The 24192-nt window shown below is 43.0% G+C and overlaps 1 protein-coding gene across 2 annotated transcripts in view; it reads right to left on the bottom strand.

The window, feature by feature from the left end:
- deptor (DEP domain containing MTOR-interacting protein) overlaps positions 1-24192 on the bottom strand; it is a 121439-nt gene that overhangs the window by 1154 nt on the left and 96093 nt on the right. Inside the window, exons 8-10 of one of the 2 annotated variants that reach the window (XM_060921728.1) lie at positions 19497-19567; positions 16254-16358; positions 79-195 (exon numbers count right to left, since the gene is read on the bottom strand). In XM_060921728.1, coding sequence (XP_060777711.1) covers positions 79-195; positions 16254-16358; positions 19497-19567 — 293 coding nt within the window. Of the gene's footprint in view, positions 1-51; positions 196-16253; positions 16359-19496; positions 19568-24192 lie in introns of those variants that run through there. The other variant, XM_060921727.1, reaches the window with a different exon arrangement.

Below are 24192 nucleotides of genomic sequence, written 5' to 3'. Positions count from 1 at the left end.
CAAGAGCAAGTGACTGATTGATAGAGAAAGAAAGAAAACAAGGAGAACGGGCTGAAGAATTCATCTTTAATATTCTACCTCTTCCATGACCTCCATGACCACAGTCCTGGGTCCTGTGAGAATGAGGTTGCTGACAGTTCTGTAGTCCAGATTCAGCACATTCAGCCCATTGACCGACACAACAAACTGACACACCTGGAGAATGAGGGATGAACCAAAAAGTTAACCAGTATAAACTGGGACTGAAGGTTAATGTGTAAATGTAAATAACTGGCCAATCATTTGACCAAAGGTTGGCTTTTAAAAGACATATACTGTAATGATGTTAAAACTTTAAAAAGATCAACCTAAGCATAACAAATTAAATATTTCATAATTACAGCTGTCTTAAACATTATTAAACAGGAACAATCAAAATGCAACTGGAACAAGAATGTCTACAGATGACATGAAGATAAAGTTAATACGTTTTAATGACGTTTTGTTGAAATGTTGCTTGTTAACATAAACAAACTGCTCAAAAAGTTAATGCTGACACCTTTCTGTTTTAGTCAGCGTTAACTTTTTCAGCAGTTTGTGCTACAGTAACTCTTCTGTGGGATTCGACCAAATGGGCTAGTCTTTGTGCCCCATGCGAATCAGTGAGCCTTCGACACCCATGACACTATCGCTGGTTCACTGGTTGTTTTTCCTTGGACCATTTTGGTAGGTGCTAACCACTGCATACCAGGAACACCCCACAAGATGTGCCATTTTGGAGATGCTCAGACCCAGTCACCTAGCCATCACAGTTCGGCCTTTGTCAGAGTTGCTCAGATCCTTACATTTGCCCATTTTTCTTGCTTCCAACACATCAACTTTGAGAACTGACTGCTCTCTTGCTGCCTAATATATCCCACCCCTTGACGGGTGTAAAGGGGTGGGATAATAAAGTTATTCATTTCACCTGCCAATGGTCTTAATGTTATGGCTGATCGGTAAATATATATGAGAAAAAGAGAGAGAGAGGTATAGTGGTGTAGTGGTTAGCACTGTTGCCTCACAGCAAGAAGGTCCTGGGTTTGAGCCCAGTGCCTGACAGGGGTGTGGAGTTTGCATGTTCTCCCCATGTCCACGTGGGTTTCCTCTGGGTGCTCCAGTTTCCCCCACAGTCCAAAGACATGCAGGTTAGGTTAACTGGTGACTCTAAATTGATCGTAGGTGTGAATGTGAGTGTGAATGGTTGTCTGTGTCTATGTGTCAGCCCTGCGATAACCTGGCGACTTGTCCAGGGTGTACCCCACCTCTCGCCCATAGTCAGCTGGGACAGGCTCCAGCTTGCCCACGACCCTGCACAGGATAAGTGGCTACAGATTGTGTGTGTGTGTGTGTGTGTGTGTGTGTGTGTGTGTATATATATATATATATATATATATATATATATATATATATATAGGGCGGCATGGTGGTGTAGTGGTTAGCGCTGTCGCCTCACAGCAAGAAGGTCCGGGTTCGAGCCCCGTGGCCGGTAAGGGCCTTTCTGTGTGGAGTTCGCATGTTCTCCCTGTGTCCGCGTGGGTTTCCTCCGGGTGCTCTGGTTTCCCCCACAGTCCAAAGACATGCAGGTTAGGTTAACTGGTGACTCTAAATTGACCGTAGGTGTGAATGTGAGTGTGAATGGTGGTCTGTGTCTATGTGTCAGCCCTGTGATGACCTGGCGACTTGTCCAGGGTGTACCCCGCCTTTCGCCCGTAGTCAGCTGGGATAGGCTCCAGCTTGCCTGCGACCCTGTAGAACAGGATAAAGCGGCTAGAGATAATGAGATGAGATGAGAGATATATATGTATATACGAGTGATTCCACGCTTATGGGTACTGAAATGGGGACATGAACTTATTTTTAAAAATTCACCTAAAACCATTTCTTTACCATCAGGTCACAAAACATGTAATCTTTAATGAATGATATGTTAAAAGATAACTTTAATTTTCTGAGATGTAATAAAAACATATTTATATGCCAAAGTCAGAACGTAACAGAAGTGTTGTGGACATATATATTCTCAATTTTAACAATGTAGAATTCATCTCATCTCATCTCATTATCTCTAGCCGCTTTATCCTTCTACAGGGTCGCAGGCAAGCTGGAGCCTATCCCAGCTGACTACGGGCGAAAGGCGGGGTACACCCTGGACAAGTCGCCAGGTCATCGCAGGGCCGACACATAGACACAGACAACCATTCACACTCACATTCACACCTACGGTTAATTTAGAGTCACCAGTTAACCTAACCTGCATGTCTTTGGACTGTGGGGGAAACCGGAGCACCCGGAGGAAACCCACGCGGACACGGGGAGAACATGCAAACTCCACACAGAAAGGCCCTCGCCGGCCCCGGGGCTCGAACCCAAGACCTTCTTGCTGTGAGGCGACAGCGCTAACCACTACACCACCGTGCCGCCCAATGTAGAATTACTTTTTGAAACATAGGAAGGTGATGTTTTAGCAAATATAATTAATAAACATGTGTAGTAGAATAAACATACACATTCTTTCAATAAGATTAACATGGTATATAGCTAGATTGTAATTAATTTGTAACAGACGCGAGATGGACAGTCGTAACAGAAGTAATGTAACAGACATCATTTTGGAACTCATAGGCTTGACTTTGGCATATAAATATGTTTTTATTACATCTCAGAAAATTAAAGTTATCTTTTAACATATCATTCATTAAAGATTACATGTTTTGTGACCTGATGGTAAAAAAAGAAATGGTTTTAGGTGAATAAGTTCATGTCCCCATTTCAGTACCCATAAGCGTGGAATCACTCATATATATATATATATATATATATATATATATATATATATATACACACACACACACATATATGTGTGTGTGTGTGTGTGTGTGTGTGTGTGTGTGTGTGTGTGTGTGTGTGTGTGTGCGCGTGTGCATGCTAGCTCAGCAAAGAAAAGGGGAAGAGGAAGGGTGAAAAACAGAATCTCAGATCAAGAACAGTAGAAACAAAAGTTGAACGTTAACATTGATTGTGCAAATGTAAATGCAATTTTTCTTAATATGTTTAATAAGATGTAATTTCAGTAAGACCGGTTATGAACTCATGGACAATATGGGAAGTTTAGTTTTAAAAAACTACATATTTAAACTAAAGAATTTTGGTAAACAGTATGACCCAAAGAGCAGTAGTGCTGAAGACACGGAAGTGAGTGTGATAAAATGGTGTTAATTTCTATGTGTGAGCAGGAATGTCAGACTCAGTGGAACGCAGGACTGTCAGATCGCAGGATCAAACCCAAGACCCTGGAACTGTGCAACAGTCATGTCACTCACTCCACTACCACAGCACACATGAGTTTGCCAAATTCATTTCATTAACTTGGCGAACCTACATAATTCCATTTTTTTCAGCGCAGCTCTTCAAAACAAACAATTTTTTTAAATTGTTAATTGCGCTGTCTATCTGAGTCTGTTTCTGCTGTTTAAATCTCTGATTCTGTTAAATTTACCTCCTGACTCTCAACTGATTGTTTGATTATCGACTTGCACGGCTTTTCTCCACACTCAGCCTGGGCGGAGTCAACAAAGAACTACTTACAACTCATTCATTAAATCTCTGATAATGAAGGCTTTTGGGAAACACTTGCAAAACAGGTTCATACTTAATGTACATCCTTCTTTAAGTTGTTCAAGTCATTTGCAAAGATTCATTATTATCGAGAAAGCCTCCAGAAGAATATGGACTTCATAGGTACATAATGGTTTTATGATTTTATGCCACAATAAAATGTCTTTTTGAAGTTAAAATATTAATTAGGTCAATAACATAAAATCATGGAATAATCCAGTGACATGACTCACAATACAATTTTGTAAACCTACAGCAGTGGCGTGCACAGACATTTTGGGGGGGCAAGTGCTCTGGGGGGAAAAAAGGGCACTTTTTTGCGCATGTGGAACACCTTATTATAAAAGTCTGAGATTTAACCCTCCTCTTGTGTTCGGGTCGCCACTGACCCGTTTTAGTTTTTAAAGGTGTAAAACAACCACTTAATGTTAATTTATTACATCAAGGCTTTTTGACTTTGCCAGGAATCTCTAGTTGAACAAAATAGAAAAAGAAATTTTTGTTTTCCTCAATCTGAAAGTGGTCTAGCAAAAAATATAATACTTATGTGCAGTTGTTTCTGTATGCGACGGGCTACTTCACGACAAAATAATTACAGCTTGGGCTTAGAGGGCAAACAATACATTTTCACTCGATTCATGTGTTACCTGGCTGGTGGGGCAGGGGAAGAGCTGACTGACTGCCCGATGTGTTGTCTGCGCTACGACAAGGCCGTGGCTTCCAGGACGCTATGCTGCTGCAACCTCACATTGAATGCACTGCACGCTTGTTCACGTGACAGAGCAAGAGAGACAGAGGTCCGGTGTGTGTGCGGAGGGGGCACACATCGGGACATTATTTTCACACACGCTTTTAATGCTGCGGCTTTTCTTAAAGATCATGTCGACATTGGCCTCAGTAAACCGTAAAAAAAAAATTCAAAAGGGCACTTTTTTGGACAGAGGGCAGAGGGGCAGGTGCTTGAGCACCACCTCGTGTCTATCTGTGCATGCCACTGACCTACAGGCTATGTCTGAAATCACTCACTCATTCACTACTCCCTACTCACTGTCTAGGGAATTCTATATAGAGGACTATATAGTGAGCTCATTGGTAAAATGAAAAAACGCTTTCAGACACTACTTCGCCACGCCATTATTTATGTCATTCCTGTCGCACAATTAAAACGTGCCAGATCTGTCGGCTGGTGGGTTTAGAAAATAATAAATACGTGCATGTATTTTTGTGATAAACACATATTATACTGAGTGTATTTCCCACTTTAATAAATCTGAAGTACTTTGTGTCTGCTGTATCTTTCAGTTATTTTAAATCAAGGATGAATCCTTTCTTCTTTGACGCTGCTTTTTATTAAATCAAATTTGAGGCTTTTAATTAATTCCTCGCTCTGCACTGAAACGTTTATTCTGTCGTCTGCCATTTTTCTTTCAGCGCGACCACAACGTATGTATATATTGCTTGGTTAGGCTACTATCACACTGTCTTGTATCTTGCCACATAAGCGGCATGTCGGTCAAACGCCAAGAAACGAGGCATATTTTGTCCAAAATTAAAGTCCTGTGACATACACGGTATATGTGTGGCGTTCCTGTGGCATATCTGGGGTTTGTATGGGGTTCAAGGGATGTAAAGCTGTGGTGTACTGAGGCGTATGTGTGGCGTATGATGCATTGCCATGCCGTAACCGTTTCGTTGCTTTCGTTGGTGTGGCGTTTTGTTCTCACGTGACGTTGCTACTGTGTACTTGCGGCATATCTGCGGCGTTCACAGGTGGGTATAAAAGGTGGCCCCATGCTGCGTTCGTTGTCATTCGTCACAGTCAAGAAAGCATCATGCCAGTGAAGAAGTCAGGACCCAAGAAGGGCAAGAGAAGAGGGAAGACGTCAGCCTCATCCACCCAGCCAGCCCCGGAGCCACCTTCATCAGACACATCAACTAAAGTGTTCGCACGGCATAATAGGTGTTCGAGCAACGTTCCTGCTGCATCACTGCTGTGTAGCTTTCGTTTTTACGGCGTACACATGTCATATGTGTGACGTATCAAAGTTGCTATGTATGTGCTACAGATTTTTAACTGCAGATTTAAAAATACGCCGTAATACTCCTGGCGTACAAAAAGATCGTGTTACGCATCCTAGAGTATTAGCTACGTAAGCTGGCGATGCTGTGACACGTATTTTTTACTGCCACGTATCCTGATACGCCATACATACGCAAGGCTGAAATGCCAATGTGTGAACCAAATATTAGTGACCATTGGTTGTACACTGGGGCGGCACGGTGGTGTAGTGGTTAGCGCTGTCGCCTCACAGCAAGAAGGTCCTGGGTTCGAGCCCTGGGGCCGGCGAGGGCCTTTCTGTGTGGAGTTTGCATGTTCTCCCCGTGTCCGCGTGGGTTTCCTCCGGGTGCTCCGGTTTCCCCCACAGTCCAAAGACATGCAGGTTAGGTTAACTGGTGACTCTAAATTGACCGTAGGTGTGAATGTGAGTGTGAATGGTTGTCTGTGTCTATGTGTCAGCCCTGTGATGACCTGGCGACTTGTCCGGGGTGTACCCCGCCTTTCGCCCGTAGTCAGCTGGGATAGGCTCCAGCTTGCCTGCGACCCTGTAGAAGGATAAAGCGGCTAGAGATAATGAGAGATGAGATGGTTGTACACTACTTTTCACAGTGCATTGTGGGATACTAGGAGTCCACTGTATAGGGTGTAATAATTCTCACTAAACATTCGGACAGCACTAAAAAATGGCGAACTCACTGTATAGTCCACTATAAAGTGAGTAGTGAGTGATTTTGGACACAGCGATAGGAATGAATTCTTAGGATCTTTAACAGCACTTAACAGTATCACTGGTAATACTATATATAAAACACTTTTCTCAGAAATAACAATAATTTACAAAAATAATTTTTTATGGAAAAAAAAGAAAAGTTTCCCAAGAAGATCTCTTGGAAAAACATGTACAGCAGGATAGCTACAGTTTTTGCTGACTGCATGTGCAAACAAAGCAGTGCTTTTTTTCTCAGAGAGAGTGCACTATTGCAATCTGAAAACATGCTCTTATGTAATAAACATTCAAAACTGAAGGCTAAAGGGGAAGCTATGCAGTTGCAGAAGCATAAATTTCCATTATGCACACACACACACACAAAGGCAGAGAAAGAGAGAGAGAGAGAGAGAGAGAGAGAGAGAGAGAGTGAGAGACCAAGAGTGTGTGTGTGTGTGAGAGAGAGAGAGAGAGAGAGAAAGACCGAGAGTGAGAGAGACCAAGAGAGTGAGTGAGAGAGAGCGAGAGACCAAGAGAGTGAGTGAGAGAGACCGAGAGTGAGAGCGAGAGAGACCGAGAGAGAGACAGAGAGAGAGAGAGAGAGACCGACCGAGAGTGAGAGAGACCAAGAGAGTGAGTGAGAGAGAGAGAGAGAGGGAGAGACTTTCTTTTTACTTTTTAAAACACCTTTAATTACACCATTGTTCCATGTGTATATTTTTTCTCTCACAAGAAATAAAACAATAAATAATGGAGAAAATAAAAAGGTACATAAAAAGTCATTGCTAGAAAAATCATCAAATTCAGTACATAAAACCACCTTCCCTATTAAAACATTCTCTCACACACACGCACACACAACTGTACATTAAAAGTTGAGAGTTAGTGCACCATCCTCTTCAAGTGAACATAAAACCTATCTAAAACCCCACAGATCTATAAAAGTGTCCAGGTTATTGGTTAGTCTGTAAAAAGCATGTTCTACCTTAAGACAAGATGCAACCAAACCTTTCAGGCTCTGAACCACATCAGTCCATCCCAGGCCCAGCATCTGATTCTTTCTGGTCTTCCAGATTGCCAGTTTTGCAGTTCCGATTAAAAAAATTTATTAAAACCTGAGTATGCCTTTTCCTGACTGTGTATTTTGGCCCAAAGACAAACAAAGGGATGGAAAATTTCTCCCCTAGGTGTTTCACCCACTCTTGCAATGTCTTAAATAGGCCCACTAGCCGAGGACAAAGAGACACCAAGTGTTCTAAGGTTTCTTGTTGGTGACAGAAGGGACAGTCCTCCCCAGTGCTGGGATCCAGGTGAGCCCTGTGTCTGTTTGTGGCTATCACTCCATGTATGATCCTCCACTGGAGGTCAGCCATCCGTTTCTCAATGGGCGGCTTGTACAGAGTCCTCCAGCAGCCTTTAGGGGTGCATTCTGGAGCAAAAACCTGGGTCCACCTCGACTCCCTGACTTCGACCAAAGAGTGGAAGTTCAGTACCTTTACACAGCTGTAGTAGAGCTGCTTCTTCCCACATGAGCTGAAGTTGCCCAGCACTGGTGTTTTCAGGGACAGAAGCAACCATCTCTCCTCTCACCACTCTTCAGTTGCAGGTCTGATGCTTAGTGCAGGAAAGATGTACTCGTAGTCCTCGTACCATAGGTCAACCAGGGTACGGTCCTGGGCGTACACCCTGAGGGGTACAGACAGGGACTGCCAGACCTTGACTATCTTCTTCAGCACCCTGGAAAATCTGATGCCGATGACTCCACCAAGCCTCTCCGGAGATGTTCTTATGAGGTGGCCCAGTTTGGCAATGCCAGCCTCGACAAACTTGGTACGAAGTGATGTGGAGGAAAGCATGTTGGATGTAAAGAAATTATTGTAGAACAGTGGCTCCTCAAAGATCCATAAACCAGGTTTGAGGTCTGTGGTCCTTGTGGTCTTGAGTGTCTTCCACGCATCAAGCACTGAGTTGTAGAAGGGTGTTATTCCAGCCAGGTCAACTTCAGAGGCCCTTACAAGAAAAAGCTGTTTATCCAGTCTCAGCCGGCCAGCCTTCCTCAGGAGCAGCTGAGCAGACGCCAGCCAGCAGTATCTGCAGCCATAGAGTAGCCTCTGCGCTGTCTGCAGTCTGAAGGCAGCAATTCTTGATAAAATGTCCATGAGGCCATGCCCTCCCTCAGCCACAGGGAGATAGAGAACTGGCACCCTCAGCCAATGCTGACCTGACCAGAAGAAGTTCACCAGGAGCCACTGTATGTCCCTCACAAGGCCTGGTGGTGGCACTAAGACGATTAGTCTATGCCAAAGAGAAGAGGCGACCAGGTTATTGGCTATCAGAACTCTACCCCGTAGGACAGCTGGGGAAACAACCATTTCCATTTAGACAACTTGGCACTCACCTTCTCCAGCACTCCCTCCCAGTTCTGTTTTTGGTAGTCCTCGCACCCTAAATGCACTCCCAGAACTTTGATGCCTCTTTTTCCCCACTTAAGTTTCCCAGGTAGCTCAGGGACGTCTCTTAAGCTACACTGACCTATTAGACAAGCTTCACATTTGTCCCAGTTAACTTTAGCGGAGGAGGCCTTTTCATACACAGTCAGGCTTTCTTTAAATTCTTGTATATCTCTCTGATTTTGTATAAAAACATTAACATCATCTGCATAAGCTGAGACGGCCACAGAGTGGATCTGAGCCAGCTCAGGGAGACCCAGGCCCTGTAACCTGCTCCTCAGCCTACACAGAAGAGGTTCAATGATAATACTGTAGAGATGGCCTGAGATGGGGCAGCCCTGTCTGATCCCTCTTTTAACTGGCACAGGGCAGCTCAACCCTGGGCGGCACGGTGGTGTAGTGGTTAGCGCTGTCGCCTCACAGCAAGAAGGTCCGGGTTCGAGCCCCATGGCCAGCGAGGGCCTTTCTGTGTGGAGTTTGCATGTTCTCCCCGTGTCTGCGTGGGTTTCCTCCGGGTGCTCCGGTTTCCCCCACAGTCCAAAGACATGCAGGTTAGGTTAACTGGTGACTCTAAATTGACCGTGAGTGTGAATGGTTGTCTGTGTCTATGTGTCAGCCCTGTGATGACCTGGCGACTTGTCCAGGGTGTACCCCGCCTTTCGCCCGTAGTCAGCTGGGATAGGCTCCAGCTTGCCTGCAACCCTGTAGAACAGGATAAAGCGGCTAGAGATGATGAGATGAGATGAGGGCAGCTCAACCCTCCCCCCACCTTTACTAAACAGTAGGCTTCATTGTACAATAGTTTGACCCAGGGTAATAAACTCCCCCCAATTCCAAAAGCCTGCAGGGTGGAAAAGAGAAAATCATCAAACGCCTTTTCTTGATCAATGGATAAAATACCAACATTAATATTATACAATTTACAAACATCAAATATATCTCTTATTAAAGGTCCCATGGCATGGTGGTTTGTTGATGCTTTAAACGGGCTCGTGGAGGTTTCCGGATGTTATATCCGCAGCCTTTCTCGAAATGAACCCTCGGCACGTAGATATAGCCTCCTGGGAGAAAGCCCCATTTCAGCGCTTTTCCCAGTGCGTCGTTTTGCTAATGAGAAGCAGGAGGCGGGGAAGGGTAGAGGGTGGGGGCGGGTCTTATCATTAATATTCATGACATGTAAACGTGTTACCTCTGATTGGCTAACAGCACTGTGCCGCTACCTCCAGTGGGTCAGAACAAGCGGATGTGGGTGTCTTACTATGGCGAGAGAGAAGGAACAAACCGCGAAGGGAAAAATACCGCGCGCTGACATCATTAAGGTGCGACGCGAGGAAATAAAATAAATTCAACAAATGTTTGGGTTTTTACTGAACAAACAAACAAATAAAATGAACGAGTGACTTAAAAAAAAGAATGTGGGTGTCTTTGTAAAAACTGTTTTGATTGGCTATTATAACAGAGCATGCTGCATGCTTTTTGGTTTTGTAGCGCAGAGTACCTGGCTAACTGCAGGAAGCGGTTAGCTGCACAGCTAATGTAGCCATTGCAAGGCTAACGTGGCACCGATTTTAAAACACGGCAAAACATAAGCTCATAAGTTACAGTCAATTTCCAGACTAAACTCAGTTTAACAGAGCATGCTGCATGCTTTTTGGTTTTGTAGCGCAGAGTACCTGGCTAACTGCAGGAAGCGGTTAGCTGCACAGCTAATGTAGTCATTGCAAGGCTAACGTGGCACCGATTTTAAAACACGGCAAAACATAAGCTCATAAGTTACAGTCAATTTCCAGACTAAACTCAGTTTAACAGAGCATGCTGCATGCTTTTTGGTTTTGTAGCGCAGAGTACCTGGCTAAGTGCAGGAAGCGGTTAGCTGCACAGCTAATGTAGTCATTGCAAGGCTAACGTGGCACCGATTTTAAAACACAGCAAAACATAAGCTCATAAGTTACAGTCAATTTCCAGACTAAACTCAGTTTAACAGAGCATGCTGCATGCTTTTTGGTTTTGTAGCGCAGAGTACCTGGCTAACTGCAGGAAGCGGTTAGCTGCACAGCTAATGTAGCCATTGCAAGGCTAACGTGGCACCGCTGTTTGTGGCTGATGCGGCAGGGATGCTTGGTACGGACCCAGGCTTCAGTGACAGTTGATGTGCAAAACCTGCCCTGTACTGTCCCAAGTTGTGGAAACATTCATCAGGAAAATGCTTCCGACAAACATACACCGTCTTAGGTAGACTCGACGGCGTATTATTGGAGTAAATAAAATTAAGCCACTGCGTCTTCAGGGGCTCTCCCGTCGGCAGTAAAAACAGACTCCTTTCTGTGTTGTCACATCCATGTACAGCGCAACTTCCATGTTTGGTGGCAACTTTTGAGCTGGGCGGGCAATCCATACAGTGGGTGGGAATCCAGAGGGGGGGGCGTGGGGATCATTTCCCTTGCTGACGTCGGCAAGGGAAGAGCTTCTCAACGCGCCATTTTGACGCGCCATTCTCAAATATTGGGCATAGTTTGGTTTACACATTATGAAATTTCTAGCCACTGGGGTGACTTAAGAAGGTCAGAGGAACTCATTTTAACGTTAAAAAACCTCAGAAAGTGAAAATTTCATGCCGTGGGACCTTTAAAAATAAATTATCATACATCAACCTGTCCGGAATAAATAAGACTGATCTGCACCAATAAATAATTCAATAAAATGCTTTAATCTATTTGATAAAACTTTGGAGAGGATCTTATAGTCCATACATAAAAGAGCTACAGGTCTCCAGTTCTTTAAAAGAGCTAGGTCTCCCTTCTTGGGCAGCAGTGAAAGAGCTGCTCGCCTACAGGAAGCCGGAAGTCTCCCTTTTTAAAAACACTTTAAAAACGGCCGAAAGGTCCCGTCCCAGTATCGTCCAGAAGTGTTTAAAAAAAGTCCGCAGGAAGACCATCTAGTCCTGGAGCCTTGCCTGGTGCCATCTGGGACATCGCAGCACTCAGCTCATCTAAAACGATTTCTGTGTTCAGAGTGTTTTGGTCTTCTAAGCTCAGTTGAGGAAGCCCCTGCAGAAGCTCTGCAGCACAGTCCATGTCACAGCTGCCCGCGCTGAATAAATCTGTGTAAAACTCCACTGCGAGCTTCCTTATCTCGACTGGGTCTGTAGTGATGTTTCCATCAGAATGACGAAGACAGACCATTTGTTTCCTCTGAACAGCAGATTTCTCCAAATTAAAAAAGAAAGTTGTTGGTGCATCCATGTCTTGGAGTCTAGTAAAACATGCTCAGACTAGTGCTCCTTGAGATCTGTCCTGCAGAAGGGAGTTGAGTTCCTGCCTTTTAAAAATTAACCCATCATTTTTTTGTTGATCAGCTTGTGAGGTAAAGAAATTTTTTTCCAAGTCTCTTATTTCCTCTTCCAGTTTCTGGACAGTTCTCTGGATTTTAGCTGTGGAATTAGAAGAGTACTGCTGGAAAAGCACTAATTTCGGCCTTTCCTACCTCCCAACACTTCATGAGTAAAGGAAAAGTTTCCTTCCTGGATCTCCAATAGATCCAAAATAATTTAAAATTTTTACAAAAATTAAGATCATGCAATGACTTAACATTAAAATGCCAAAAGGACTTTGGTTTTTCCATGGGAGATAAAAAAAAAAAGCTCCATTAAAACTAAGTGATGATCTGTAAAAACAACAGGGGAGATTTGGCAGTCAGTAATTCTTGAAGTAAAAGGTGCAGAAATATAAAATCTGTCCAACCTTGCTGCACAGACTCTACCATCAGATATTTTCACCCATGTCTACTGTCGGACTGAAGAGTGCTTCATCCTCCACACATCAACCAGATCAGAAAGTCTGTGCAGCGGAGTTTGCATGTTCTCACCGTGTCCGCGTGGGTTTCCTCCGGGTGCTCCGGTTTCCCCCACAGTCCAAAGACATGCAGGTTAGGCTAACTGGTGACTCTAAATTGACCGTAGGTGTGAATGTGAGTGTGAATGGTTGTCTGTGTCTATGTGTCAGCCCTGTGATGACCTGGCGACTTGTCCAGGGTGTACCCCGCCTTTCGCCCGTAGTCAGCTGGGATAGGCTCCAGCTTGCCTGCGACCCTGTAGAACAGGGTAAAGCGGCTAGAGATAATGAGATGAGATGAGAAGTCTGTGCAGCAGTTCCGGTCTCCCCCCATTAAAACACATTCCCCTGGATCATTAAAACTTAATTTCTCTTTTAATAAATTAAACAACTCTTCACGTTCAGAAACGCCTTGGTTTGGTGCATAAACATTGATAAAACTAAGAGTAAAATCCTGTATTTTAACTTTTACCATAAGAACTCTACCTTTCACCAACTCTGTACTGGACACGATGTTTATATCTAAAACAGGAGAGAATAAAATCGCAACTCCTGCACTAAAATTTGCCCCATGACTAAGAACATATTGTCCATTCCACCATAAATGCAAGGCTATTTTATTCGACTCGTCACTATGTGTTTCCTGGAATAAAATAATATCCAGTTTTTTCTGTCTAATTACTTCAGATAATAAAACTCTTTTCTGTTCATCTCTTCCCCCATTTATGTTTAAAGACGCGACTCTTAAACCCTGCATATTGAAAGATAAAAGACAGAAACGTAAAGAGACAAATAAAAAGAACCAGTAGAGATAAAACACCCAGCGCTGCACGGTCATTAAAAACTTTTATTTTCTCATTTTCATTTTCTTAATCATTCTACTTTTGGACTCCTTTAACCCTTTCTTCAAACCAGTAATGTGCTTTTTTAACCGATAACATTTTTTCCATTTAGTAAATCCATTCCAACAACTCTTTGAAGTGTGGTAACTGATCTAATAAACTTTTCAATATTGGGAAAATAATCTTTAACATTTGCTTTTTTTCCAAAGGTTTCGTCCAAAAAACTATTTATTTCCTTGAGTGAATAGAGGTCCTCGCTTTGGGAAATACTGTCTGTTATAGAAACAGAGTCAGAGTCGCAGTCCATGTCAGTCACACTGTCACCATAACAGTGGTCCGGCTTCATCATGTCTTCTGTCTCACTGTCGGGTCTGACAGCCTCCTGTGAGACCAGAGACTCCACGTTCTGGTCAGACCCCCCTACACTGACCTCTCCTAGCTCCACCCTACTCTGTTCAGTCTCCATCAACTCCGCTGAAACACTGCTTCCAGTCTCCGTGGGTCCAGGCGCGGAGCTGCCGGACTCAACCTGAGCGGGTGGAGCAGATTCTGATGGCGTTGGCCAACCACTGTTCACCTTCCCGCTGTTAGTCACATTAGTCGCTCTACTGCCCCCCTCCCCACCATCAGTCACAACAGCTTCACCGCTGTCCACCTCCACACTATCAGTCACTTTGCTGCCCTCCTCCACATGGTCAGTCACAACAGCTTCACCACTGTCCACTTCCCTACCATCAACCACCCTGCTGACCCCCTCCCCACCGTCAGTCACACCAACCGCCCCGCTGACCCCCTCCCCACGGTCAGTCACACCAACCACCCCGTTGTCCCCTTCCACATGGTCAGTCTCCGCAGTCACCCCGCTCCCAGTCGCGTTCCTTCCCCTGTCCTCACTGACAGTCCCAGCGGCAGCAGGCGGCTCTGCTCCCCGCTGTCTGTGAGGACACGTGACCCGCTTGTGTCCCACATCCCCACACTCAAAACATTTCATGCTCCCCGAACTCGCATAAACCATGTAAAAACCTTCCTCATGTTTCACACGGAAGGAAACTTCCAGTGTTTGAGTCGGGGAGTCCAGAAACACGAACACTTGTCTCCAGAGAGACTGAAGGTGTTTGAGTTTGTCGCTCCTGCAGCCTAATGCCGCTTTTCCACTACCAACGCGGCTGAGTTGGGCTGAGCCGTGCCGTGCTGAGTTGGGCTGAGTCGAGCTGAGTGGGGCTGTTGGAGTTGCATTTCGACTACAACCGCGCTGAACCGTGCTGGCTGGAAGTGGGTGGACACATTGGGTGGAGTTAGCGAAAGTGGGTGGACATCACGTGATGTCGTTAGGCGGCGCAAACAGTGACATCATTGATCTTTTAAGTGGTAGTCTCACGACCCGGATAGTAAACAATAAACATGGAGGACATGGAGTCGTTAGTGTTGCTGGTCTTGGTGCTGTGGCTTGTTGTCACCGACAACACCAACAGATACTGGCAAGAGCGTATAGATGAGGCGAGGCGCATAAGGCTTCAGAAATTCTCGTAATTCGTAATTCTTCTTCTTCTGGGTTTACGGTGTTTACAGATCCCAGCGTGCTCGCGGGGCGTGTGTGGGCATGTGAGGACACTCCTCCTCACCAATCAGTGCACAGGGGAGTGTCTGCTCACACCCCTAGCCCCGCTCGGCTCGGTTTGGCTCGCTTCAGCCCCACTCCAAAACCGTGCGAGTTTTGGGTGCTAAGCAGGGCTGAAGCGAGCTGAGTCGTGCTGCTCTGAGGTAGTCGAAACGCGAGCCGTGTTGGGCTGAAGTGAGCTGAAGCGAGCTGAAGTGAGCTGAAAAAGGGTAGTGGAAAAGGGCCATAAATTTACCGTCCAGAATCCGCTCGTGAATTTCCCGAAGCGCTTCAGTTCTCTCTCCAGCGCTTCATTAGGAATAAACGGAGGGACTCCGGACCCGGTGACCCGGACAGAGGGTACCGCCAGCGGGGAAACTTGCACAAACTCATTATTTATATATATATATTGCTCTCTATGAGCTGACTAAGAAGTTCTTCATGTTTCAAAAACACCACCACCATTTTATTCATGTGGGAGGCGCACAGGATATTACCATAACCCACCTGCGTTCCGACTGCGAGCAACACCTGCTCTACCGGAACCGTGGGTTGTGGCACCACCCTTACTCCATGCTTCAAGGACAGGGGCGACGTCCCGGAGGACGCCGTCCCCGCCAAACAGCCAACAAACAAACAAACACACACACACAGAACACTAAAACACTACTACTAACAATGACAAAATACTCAGAAATTAATAACCACAAGAAAAAAACAAGAGAAAAGTTTAGATAGGAAAAATCGCAAGCTCTCAGCTAACGCTCACCACACCCTCCATCAGCAAACTCCCAGCATGCAGTGCAGAGAGAGAGGGAGAGAGAGACAGAGAGAGAGAGAGAGAGAGAGAGACTGAGAGAGAGAGAGAGAGAAATTGGGTTATCTCAGGAAATTTGCCTGCCCCAGGGCTTGCGTGGGTGTTCAAGGTTAAAATAATACAACAAGCCGGGTTTAGCTGTTAATAAACTTTTGCACACCTTTTTCAACTTTATATCAGAAATCTTTCTCTACGCTGTTGGGGCTGTTGTGGGGCTACTGCGTAAGGATTTAATTCTCTTGCAACTGATGCAGCATCTTGTATTCGTCAAGCCAGTACATTGATAATAATGTATGTTCTCTCCAGGTTATATTACCTTCATCCCTGCTGCAGCAGCAGGTCCACTGGGGTCAACAGCCTGGATGTGGCAGGGTTTATTTCCTCTGACCACGAAACCCCAACCCACTGCATCACCTATGATCTGAACATGCATACATAATCAGTTAAATAATGATGTTACATAGCACTGAAGCTTATATTGAATATTTAACAGTTATTCCACAAACTTGAGTCGTACACGAGCTGATAGCCTTGCGAGGTGTGTAGCGCCGAGTTGGCTGTAAGCCATGTACGATGAAATTGAGCGGAATAACCATTTTATTCTATCCACATTCACTGGATTTTGAGAAACAGAACCTTTTTATTTTTATTTTTTGCAAATCCGATAAACGAAAACTTTATACAAAATGTCAGACAAAATCATTTTCACTTAGAAGGTACACAAACCGGCGAAATGACAGGAACAATTTGTGAAAAATGCTATAATAATATCATCTCATCATTATCTCTAGCCGCTTTATCCTTCTACAGGGTCGCAGGCGAGCTGGAGCCTATCCCAGCTGACTACGGGCGAAAGGCGGGGTACACCCTGGACAAGTCACCAGGTCATCACAGGGCTGACACATAGACACAAACAACCATTCACACTCACATTCACACCTACGGTCAATTTAGAGTCACCAGTTAACCTAACCTGCATGTCTTTGGACTGTGGGAGAAACCGGAGCACCCGGAGGAAACCCACGCGGACACGGGGAGAACATGCAAACTCCACACAGAAAGGCCCTCGCCGGCCATGGGGCTCGAACCCAGGACCTTCTTGCTGTGAGGCGACAGCGCTAACCACTACACCACCGTGCCGCCGCTATAATAATAATTCTTGAAAAAAAAAAAAAAAAGATACGTTCTTACCATCAAATACTTTTATTCCATATTTTGTTGCTTTTTTGTATATTTTGGGGTTTTGTTTTTGAGTAGAGTTTTTATTTTGTCCTCGGTTAGTTCAGCACCACGTGCCACCATTTTGTTTTTCTCCACTCACGGTATATGAGCTGATATTCTAGTCGTAGAGTAGCCAATCAGAGCACGCGATTGCTCATATCCAGTGAATGTGGACATAATAAGTTATATTATAACGATGAATATGTTATATTCACTGAAATTTAAAGCTTAATGTACAACCCCGATTCTGAAAAAGTTGGGACAAAGTACAAATTGTAAATAAAAACGGAATGCAATGATGTGGAAGTTTCAAAATTCCATATTTTATTCAGAATAGAACATAGATGACATATCAAATGTTTAAACTGAGAAAATGTATCATTTAAAGAGAAAAATTAGGTGAGTTTAAATTTCATGACAACACCACATCTCAAAAAAGTTGGGACAAGGCCATGTTTACCACTGTGAGACATCCCCTTTTCTCTTTACAACAGTCTGTAAACGTCTGGGGACTGAGGAGACAAGTTGCTCAAGTTTAGGGATAGGAACGTTAACCCATTCTTGTCTAATGTAGAATTCTAGTTGCTCAACTGTCTTAGGTCTTTTTTGTCGTATCTTCTGTTTTATGATGCGCCAAATGTTTTCTATGGGGGAAAGATCTGGACTGCAGGCTGGCCAGTTCAGTACCCGGACCCTTCTTCTACGCAGCCATGATGCTGTAATTGATGCAGTATGTGGTTTGGCATTGTCATGTTGGAAAATGCAAGGTCTTCCCTGAAAGAGACGTAATCTGGATGGGAGCATATGTTGCTCTAGAATCTGAATATACCTTTCATCATTGATGGTGTCTTTCCAGATGTGTAAGCTGCCCATGCCACACGCACTAATGCAACCCCATACCATCAGAGATGCAGGCTTCTGAACTGAGCGCTGATAACAACTTTGGTCGTCCTTCTCCTCTTTAGTCCGAACGACACGGCGTCCCTGATTTCCATAAAGAACTTCAAATTTTGATTTGTCTGACCACAGAACAGTTTTCCACTTTGCCACAGTCCATTTTAAATGAGCCTTGGCCCAGAGAAGACGTCTGCACTTCTGGATCATGTTTAGATACGGCTTCTTCTTTGAACTATAGAGTTTTAGCTGGCAACGGCGGATGGCACAGTGAATTGTGTTCACAGATAATGTTCTCTGGAAATATTCCTCAGCCCATTTTGTGATTTCCAATACAGAAGCATGCCTGTATGTGATGCAGTGCTGTCTAAGGGCCCGAAGATCACGGGCACCCAGTATGGTTTTCCGGCCTTGACCCTTACACACAGAGATTCTTCCAGATTCTCGGAATCTTTTGATGATATTATGCACTGTAGATGATGATATGTTCAAACTCTTTGCAGTTTTACACTGTTGAACTCCTTTCTGATATTGCTCCACTATTTGTCGGCGCAGAATTAGGGGGATTGGTGATTCTCTTCCCATCTTTACTTCTAAGAGCTGCTGCCACTCCAAGATGCTCTTTTTATACCCAGTCATGTTAATGACCTATTGCCAATTGACCTAATGAGTTGCAATTTGGTCCTCCAGCTGTTCCTTTTTTGTACCTTTAACTTTTCCAGCCTCTTATTGCCCCTGTCCCAACTTTTTTGAGATGTGTTGCTGTCATGAAATTTCAAGTGAACCAATATTTGGCATGAAATTTCAAAATGTCTCACTTTTGACATTTGATATGTTGACTATGTTCTATTATGAATACAATATCGGTTTTTGAGATTTGTAAATTATTGCATTCTGTTTTTATTTACAATTTGTACTTTGTCCCAACTTGGAATCGGGGTTGTACTACAAACATGCACAGAAGGCTGACCAAAACATAATAATGCATATTGTTATGGATGGATGGATTGTTTGGGAAATAGAAGCAAATAAATGTGTTTTCTAAATAATAATAATAATAATAATAATGTCAGTTTGGGACACACCCACTTCAGGTTTAAGTCCCACTACATATGGATATCTGAAGCACTAAACAGGGGTGGGTTTCCCAAAAGCCTCTTAACCCTAAGAGCACCTTAACTAGGAGAGAGACTGTTCATTGTGATGCTCGTTCTACCATTTAATGATGATCTTTGTGCTATGATGCTTTTGGGAAACTCGGGCCAGATAGAGATATAGATACTATCATGAGATTCCTGATAGATATGCCATATTTCATACCAGGCTAATTTGGCTCTGGTTCCATGTCAGACTATTGAAAAGATTTTCTTTGGCGTGAATCACAAAATAAAGGACCTTAAAATTTTGAAGTATTTTGTGGTTTTCTGAAATGTGTGTGACTTACAGTGACTGTCTTCTTTATGAATGGCCCGCCTGGAGTCTGTAGCTCCTCTGGGCTGACTTGTCTCTTCAGCACTGAGTGAAACACACACAAAAAGAAAGAGAGAGAGAGAGAGAGAGAGAGAGAGAGAGAGAGGCACGCTGTTATAGGGTGCAGTGGGTCTGTTCATGGTAATATTAGTTATGCACATTGTATGAATGCATCACAGCCGGCATTCTTTACTCATGTAAAAGTACAACTACTGACTACGCTGATAAAAGGTGAAATACAGCTTCATAATCTTCACTCAAGCAGAAAAGTATAAACTCTTCAATGTTCTTAAAGTATGTACGGAACTGTACAACGAAAAATACACAAAGAAATCTGCTTCAAATCACACACTAATTTGAGATATATGATAGTAAAGAAGTGCTACTTTCACCAAAGAACATGGGAGATCATTGGCTATATCTCATCTCATCTCATTATCTCTAGCCGCTTTATCCTGTTCTGCAGGGTCGCAGGCAAGCTGGAGCCTATCCCAGCTGACTACGGGCAAAAGGCGGGGTACACCCTGGACAAGTCGCCAGGTCATCACAGGGCTGACACATAGACACAGACAACCATTCACACTCACATTCACACCTACGGTCAATTTAGAGCCACCAGTTAACCTAACCTGCATGTCTTTGGACTGTGGGGGAAACCGGAGCACCCGGAGGAAACCCACGCGGACACAGGGAGAACATGCAAACTCCGCACAGAGAGGCCCTCGCCGGCCACGGGGCTCGAACCCGGACCTTCTTGCTGTGAGGTGACAGCGCTAACCACTCCACCACCGTGCCGATCATTGGCTATATTTTTGACCAAAAAAAATTTTAAAAAGACAATATTACTTTTAGCAGGTAAGTTTAGCAGCTTGCACTGTTGCATTTATTGTAACTTTCAGGAGGAAAAAAGTTTGCTTTTTCATGAGCTAAAAACAATTCACAAACCAAGCTTAAACTTACTTTGAAGATAAATGCAGAGGTGGACAGTAACAAAGTACATTTACTTGAGTACTGCACTTAAATACACTTTGAGTATCTGTACTTTACTTGAGTATTATTTTTGTTGGAAACTTATGACTTTAACTTCATTACATTTGAAAGGCAAATATTGTACTTTTCACTCCACTACATTTCTATCAAGGTCCTCGTTACTCGTTACTATGAAGCAGCTTTGAAAGTGGATGTTTTTTTTTTCTTTTCTAAAACGTGATTGGTTTTTTCCCAGGTGACACTGAGACAGCCGATCAGTAATCACTAGGGTCACGTCACATCCATAGACTGGATAAAATCAAGATCAGTGATTTCTCAGCAGCATTATTTAACACGATCAGTTGATGGCAGAATGGAAGGAGGCGGTTCTTCTGAGGAACACACACACACCCTTGGCCCATGAACCCATGTTTCAGTTTTCTGAAAGGATTAAAGCAGGGATGAGAGTGGGTGGTCATCAAAAAAAGCAGAAAACAAGATAAAGGTATGCGAGAGCGCCGAAGGCGCCCGAAGCCAAGGGGGGGTTGTGGGTGTGGGAGGGATATCCCCCCCAGGAAAATTTTGAAAAATAAGGCCTTACAAACCACTTTTCCTGCAATCTGAGCTGTAGTAGATAAAAATATCTGTTGTCTTTTTTATATATTTACATGAAAATATGTTTCAAATCAATAGGAGTATTGTTTGAATTCAAAATAAAATCACATTCTACATTCAAGGGTATGGTTATAATTCATGATCAACAAAAATGACAAACTAAATTCACATTAAACTTAAGTTCTATTAATTATCAAAATGTTCATATATTAAATAAAATTTCTTAGGGTGATTGACCTTTTCTCCCCATGTCCTCGATTGAAAAGCACTTGATAATGAATAATTGCTCTTCAATAAAAATGCCTGCTTCCGATGTTTTGCAGTTACAGCGTGGCTCTCAAATGCTTTCAGTCCCCTTGATCGGTAGTTAACCACATCACACACAGTGCTTTTCCCGCGATGTCAAGTTTCTTAACGAAATCGCCGATGGTAACAGACACGGGTTCATGCTTGCCATCTACTGAAATTATCGTAACTTTACGATCCAACCAATCCCACCTAAACTTGTTTTTTATACCAGCATCGATTTCACGTACCTTCGTTTCGTCTCGCTTGTCAATTGCATTTAGCATTTTGAGTAAAAACGCCGATACGAAAGAGAAACGTTTTTTTAAAGAGCAGCGACGATGAACATGTGCAAGTTGCAAGTTTCGATAAAATAGAACGTGTGTGGGTACTTTTGTAAGAACTGTTATGATTGGCTATCATGCTCTCGCCATCGATGTTTTGGCCAATTACATTGTAGATAACACATATTCTACCACGAGACTTAGTGAGACTAAAGATGGTGAAAATGTAAACATGTAACATCATTGTAGGAATGAATTATGCTTGAGTATCACGAAGGAACATACCCCAACCCCCCTCAATAAATTAAAAAAAATTCTCCATGGATTTGGCATAATAGAAAAAGGTTGATTTTTACTCAGAAAAAGTGGAAATCCGCCGAAAAGCTGAAAACTCTCATCCCTGATTAAAGATTCATTTCATTGTAAATGTTTGCTTTGTTTGCCGAAAACTAACCACATCACGGCCTACAAAAACTCACCGTCCAACCTGCGGAAGCATATTGAAGTATATAAACGTTTTATTCCAAGAGAAAGCTTGTAACAAAGTTGTCTGTGCTTTTAGAGCTAGCAATAATGTTGCAATAGCTATACAGTCTGGTTAGTCACATGACTTTCTATGGATTTGCCCGCCAAGTTGCCGTAGCCTTGTCCATGGCTGAAGTTTACACATAGCTAGTTAACTTGGACACTGTTAGTTAGCATGTAAAAACGGAGTTATGCTAACATGAATAATGTTAACTTATCTGAAGTCCTTTCAGAAATATGTTTTAGCATAATCTTGCCAAATAAACAAAACGTAGAAATCTTTCTTTTCTAGCAGCGTTAGCTACCCAATATGATTTTGAGTTTGAAAAGAGTTTGCTAGCATGTCAGATGGAGCTTCACTGACTAGCTAGCTTAACGTTAAACCACCATGATGCGTTCATTTTGTGAATTCACATTTCTGTCTTTGGTAACGACATTAGGTTTTGTAAGCGTTGTGGCAATAATACAACGATGCGTTGACAAAAAATGTACTTTTAATACTTGAGTATTTTTAAAAGCAAGTACTTCAGTACTTTAACTTAGGTAAAAAATTGACTACAACTTTCACTTGTATCGGAGTAACATTTGACCAGTGGGATTTGTACTTTGACAGTTGGGTACTTTGTCCACTTCTGGATAAATGTAATTAGTTACATTAATGCCTATGTACATATTTGTTTTTTCTAAAAATAAAAAAATGAACATTATTCTATTCACATTCACTGGATATGAGCAATTGTGTGCTCTGATTGGCTACTCTACTACTAGGATATCAGCTCATATATCATGAGTGGAGAAAAACAAAATGGCGGAGTGTGTTGCTGAACCAACCGAGGACGAAATAAAAACTCTACTCAAAAAAACCCCAAAAAAGGCAACAAAATATGGAATAAAAGTATTTGATGAGAACGTATCTTTTTTTATTTTTCAAGAATTATTATTATTATTATTGCATTTTTCACAAATTGCTCCCGTCATTTCGTCGGTTTGTTTACATTCTAAGCAGAAATTATTTTGTCGGACATTTTGTATAAAGTTTTTATTTATTGAATCTGCAAAAAATAAAAATAAAAATAAAAATGCTCTGTTTCTCAAAATCCAGTGAATGTGGATAGAATAAAACAGTTATTCCACTCAATCTCGTCGTACATGACTTATAGCCAACTTGGTGCTATGCGCCTCATCGGCTATCAGCTCGTGTACGACTCGATTTCGTGGAATAACTTAAATATATCTGTTTTATAGTTTGGTCATTGGTACTTTGGATATTTATGTGTTCTTAGCTTCATAAAAGTTTAATTTGGAATCTTTTCTAATACAGAACCATTCTGTTGTAGGGTCCTACATACGTAGAGGGACACACAAAGAAGGGTTTGTACATTTAGCCTTTTTTCTTTTTTTTTTCCTAAGAATGCATCTTTTGGCTTGTGCTGCATATAATTTAAAGAAAATGTATGAATGATACAATGCTGTTGTCCTTATATCAGGTCATCTAGTTATCATTTTCACCCTGTGTTTCACTCTGACGTGACGCACAGCCCATGTAGAATAGTCTTATATGTACTGCCAAGATCCCAACAGGACAGTGCTGTGTGCTGTAAATGTAGGAAATGAGTGTTTATAAATAAATCAGTAGTAGAAGAATGAGTCTCTTCTCTTACTTTCCTCAGAATAGTGGACTTGAGCCTGGGTTCCTTAAGTGTTTAACCTTTCTAAAATTGCTTATGTGGTACCGGTACAAGTCCATAAATTCCCAGCACTGAAGGAACTGAAGCACACTTTTAGATTTGAAGTGTTTATTTAGTTCATATTAATTATGGGTGGAGAGCTGACGCACACTGAGATTGGAGGAACAGAAAGGCCAATGACCAACCAGAAAAAGATGCATGGCTGCCAAACTGAGGCACACATTCACTCACTCACTCACTCTGTCTCACTCATACGCACAACCACGCCACTATTTCATGTCAAAGGTTTACAAGAAGTGCAGTG

The sequence above is a fragment of the Neoarius graeffei genome, chromosome 5, assembly GCF_027579695.1.
Source record: "Neoarius graeffei isolate fNeoGra1 chromosome 5, fNeoGra1.pri, whole genome shotgun sequence".
NCBI classification, from domain to species: domain Eukaryota; kingdom Metazoa; phylum Chordata; class Actinopteri; order Siluriformes; family Ariidae; genus Neoarius; species Neoarius graeffei.
The sequence above is the reverse complement of the archived record's forward strand: the minus strand, read 5'-3'. Positions and strand labels throughout refer to the sequence as shown.